The sequence below is a fragment of the Clytia hemisphaerica genome, unplaced genomic scaffold (assembly GCF_902728285.1).
Source record: "Clytia hemisphaerica strain Z4C2 unplaced genomic scaffold, Clytia hemisphaerica genome assembly, whole genome shotgun sequence".
NCBI lineage: Eukaryota > Metazoa > Cnidaria > Hydrozoa > Leptothecata > Clytiidae > Clytia > Clytia hemisphaerica.
In genome coordinates this window covers 1,123,948-1,127,088 of record NW_027104374.1, presented here as the reverse complement: position 1 = coordinate 1,127,088, position 3,141 = coordinate 1,123,948, and the positions used below count along the sequence as shown (strand labels likewise).

General features: G+C 37.2%; 1 protein-coding gene across 1 annotated transcript; it reads right to left on the bottom strand.

Annotated features, from left to right (window-relative positions):
* Window positions 1–340: 340 nt before the first annotated feature.
* Window positions 341–2,109, bottom strand: LOC136818733 (zinc finger CCCH domain-containing protein 10-like). The gene is made up of 2 exons (XM_067074971.1): window positions 2,031–2,109; window positions 341–1,318 (listed from the first exon to the last, which is right to left on the bottom strand). Exon 2 carries the CDS (start codon window positions 1,212–1,214, stop codon window positions 465–467), a length of 750 nt encoding a protein of 249 aa, XP_066931072.1. The 5' UTR covers window positions 1,215–1,318; window positions 2,031–2,109; the 3' UTR covers window positions 341–464.
* Between the last annotated feature and the right edge of the window lie 1,032 nt (window positions 2,110–3,141).

Below are 3,141 nucleotides of genomic sequence, written 5' to 3'. Positions count from 1 at the left end.
TTTTGAAGGCATGTTTTATACCTCGATTTTCATCAGCATTTCATGCTCTTTCCGCTGATACCGTCAGATTTTAAATATTTTCAAAAAAATAAATTTTTGCTAAGCCACCTGATGACGTCATCTGGCTGGTGGCCACGTGGCAAAATTTGGTGTTACTGTTTAAAATTAAGTTTTAGACCCTCTAAGGATCATCTGTGCCAAATTTCATGCTTTAATCACCATCTGAAGTATTTTTGTGCTAACAGACCTCACTAAATTTAAAAATGAATGTTAAGGTTCATAAAAAGTGAAAGCAGGTAGTCAGTCCATCAAGCTTAGGAATTAAATTGAGACCAAGTAATCAATTTTCTTGTTAGCTCTTATAAAAACATAAAATTCCTAGTAAAAATCATAAAGTTCTAATTATGAAAATCTTAGCATGAAATTGAGACAATATTTACAAAAACAATATCATATTGTTCAAGCTAAAATTTAGAGTAGCCATCAAACGATGAATATTGATTACCCCCTCCTGTAGCTGCAGGACCTGCGAAAGACCCGCTGCCATAAGCAGGGTTAGCACCCTGGCCTGTTGCTGGTGGAGGAGCTGTTCCTGGACCTCCTCGCAATTGCAATCTGTATTTGCTATTTTGCTCATAGAGAGTGTCATTCATTTGTCGTAAGTCTATAACTTGTCTTTGCAAATCTGAAATTTTACGTCGTAGCATTTCATTATCTTCCGCGAGATGTCCTTGGCCTTGACCACCACCCATGTACTCACCTGGACCCCCAAAATCGTTACGTCTCCTTTTGCCATAATTTGGACTTTCCTCATTAATATGACTGAATTTACATCGATTACCGCGATTGCAAACACCGTTCATAAAATCTTTGCACGCATCAGAAGCTGGAGGGTGCATAGGCCTAGGGCCTCCTCCTCTACCGCCAGGCATTCCTAATGATCGCACTTTGTCAGGCCGACCGCCATGTGCAGGAAGAATACCAGAAGCATTATACTCCTCCTCCTCTTGTTGTGAAATATGCAAAAATTTACACATTTTTCTCTCGCAGCCTTTGTTTTGAAAGTCCTTGCAAATAGGAAGCTTGTTCTCTTTCTTTATTATATTTGCATCTGGCGGATGGAAAAACTTGCAAGAGCTTCCTCGATTACAGACACCTCTTAAAAAATCTCTACACTCATTATTCTTTTGGCCGTCCATTTCAAACAGTACCATGTGCTGCCTTTGGGATACGCGATTAGCAGCAAGATCTTTGCAGTGAAATTTGTATTAGCAAGCAAGAAGCAGCAAATTGCAGCAACCTATGTGCAGTAATAGCGCTGTAAAAGAAACAAAATGAGTGTCAATAAACAACGCTTAATGCAGTACTTAAAGTCGATTTATCTACTACCGTTACTTGGTCTAATGTCGAAATCCCTCTATCTACCGACACACTTTTTATCAGCTGAAATTCATAGAAAGATCAAAAAAATTTTCTTTGCTTAGTGGTTAGGGAGGAATAGACCTTTTTTAAAAGAGGCAGTCATGTTGAATAATTATGTACTCCAGCATAAAAACAATGATACAGCCATGGATAATTTTTAAAATATGCACGATACAGTAATTATGCATAGCTGTATCATTGTTTTTATGCTGGAGTACATAATTATTCAACATGGCTGCCTCTTTAAAAAAAGGTCTATAATCCTTTTTCAGTCAGTGATTCAAACTTTCATATTATTCCTGTCTCTAAAGAAGAGAAGGGTGTCAGAATTAGACGAGGGATGTTGATATTAGACCAACTTACGGTAAGAAAGAAGAACACTTTTCATTTAGAAAGGAAAGGTAGAAACACCTAATAGTTTGGGAAGAAAATAACCCCATAAGTTCATGATCAGCAGAAAGTACAAGTAATAAGCATTGAACTGGCTAGCTACCAGAAAGACTACAAATGAAAGAAACAATACGATTAAGTAGTCATCCCTAAAAGCATATTTCATTTCAGAAGCGCTAGTTTTAGTCTAAGCAAACGCTGATTTTAGGAGGACTTACGATGCAAACGCGCAAACGGTAGACAGCAACAGACGCCTTGCTTGCAATTTGAAAAGGAAGCCTTCTGAAATGATATGGGACTCTTGGTAAATAAACTGAAGAAACCAAGTGGTACACCACACTCGATTGGAAAACCTTCTTTGATTGGAGCCAAACAAAAGTTTCTACCGATCGACAACTTTGTAAAATCTAGATCTCGGTGCCGTGAAAACAATTTTCGAACAAAAGCCCGGTATGTCGGTGTTTTTTTTTAAAGAAGACAACGATGGTCGTCATCGTCCGTCAGCTGATGATGATATCATGATATCACTGGAAATTTTTAAAATAAAAAAAAATGATTGATTTATAAATGAATAGTTTGTGATGTTATAAATGGTGTATGATTTCCTCGTGCCTGCAGAAATTTTATTCGTGTGTTTGTTGTATTTTTTAGAGCATTTACCTACACAGTCACAACTGTAAGATCTTGTCAAAATCTTACTATAAACATAAACAACGTTTTAACATCTTTGTAAGGTTCAATTCACGTACAAAAGTTTCAAGAGACTCCTGAACAATGGAAAATGCCCCTCAAATGTCAAAAATTTTTGTTCTTTTAACGGTAAGCTAAAAATCTAAAAATTTACCGCCATTTTCTTTAGGAAAATTCACTGTTGCTTTGTTTCTTCTTTTGTAATGACCAATTAATTTAGTGCTACTCATTAAAAGATGTCAGTACAGGATCATTGTTCAGGGATCGAAGCACAAAGAGTCTACTGGAACAAACTACTGTGAAGTCGGGTAACTTGCATCAGTGGAGGCTAACATTCATAGCCCTCAAAATTCAGAGCCCTCAAAAATCCTTAAAATACAAAGTTAAATCAAAACAAAAATGGTAGAGTAGAGCTGCAACCAAAGCTGCGTAGTTCATTTGTTTTGAAATTTTGCTGCTTTGATTGGTCAGTCATTTGAGGGCTATGCATGTTAGCCTCCCACTGGATGCAAGTTACCCGACTTCACGGTACAGCTCTGCTCGCAGCTCTACTTTACCATTTTTGTTTTGATTTAATTTTATATTTTAATGACCAGCCAGGTCATTCATTTGAGGGCAATGCATGTTAGCCTCCACTGA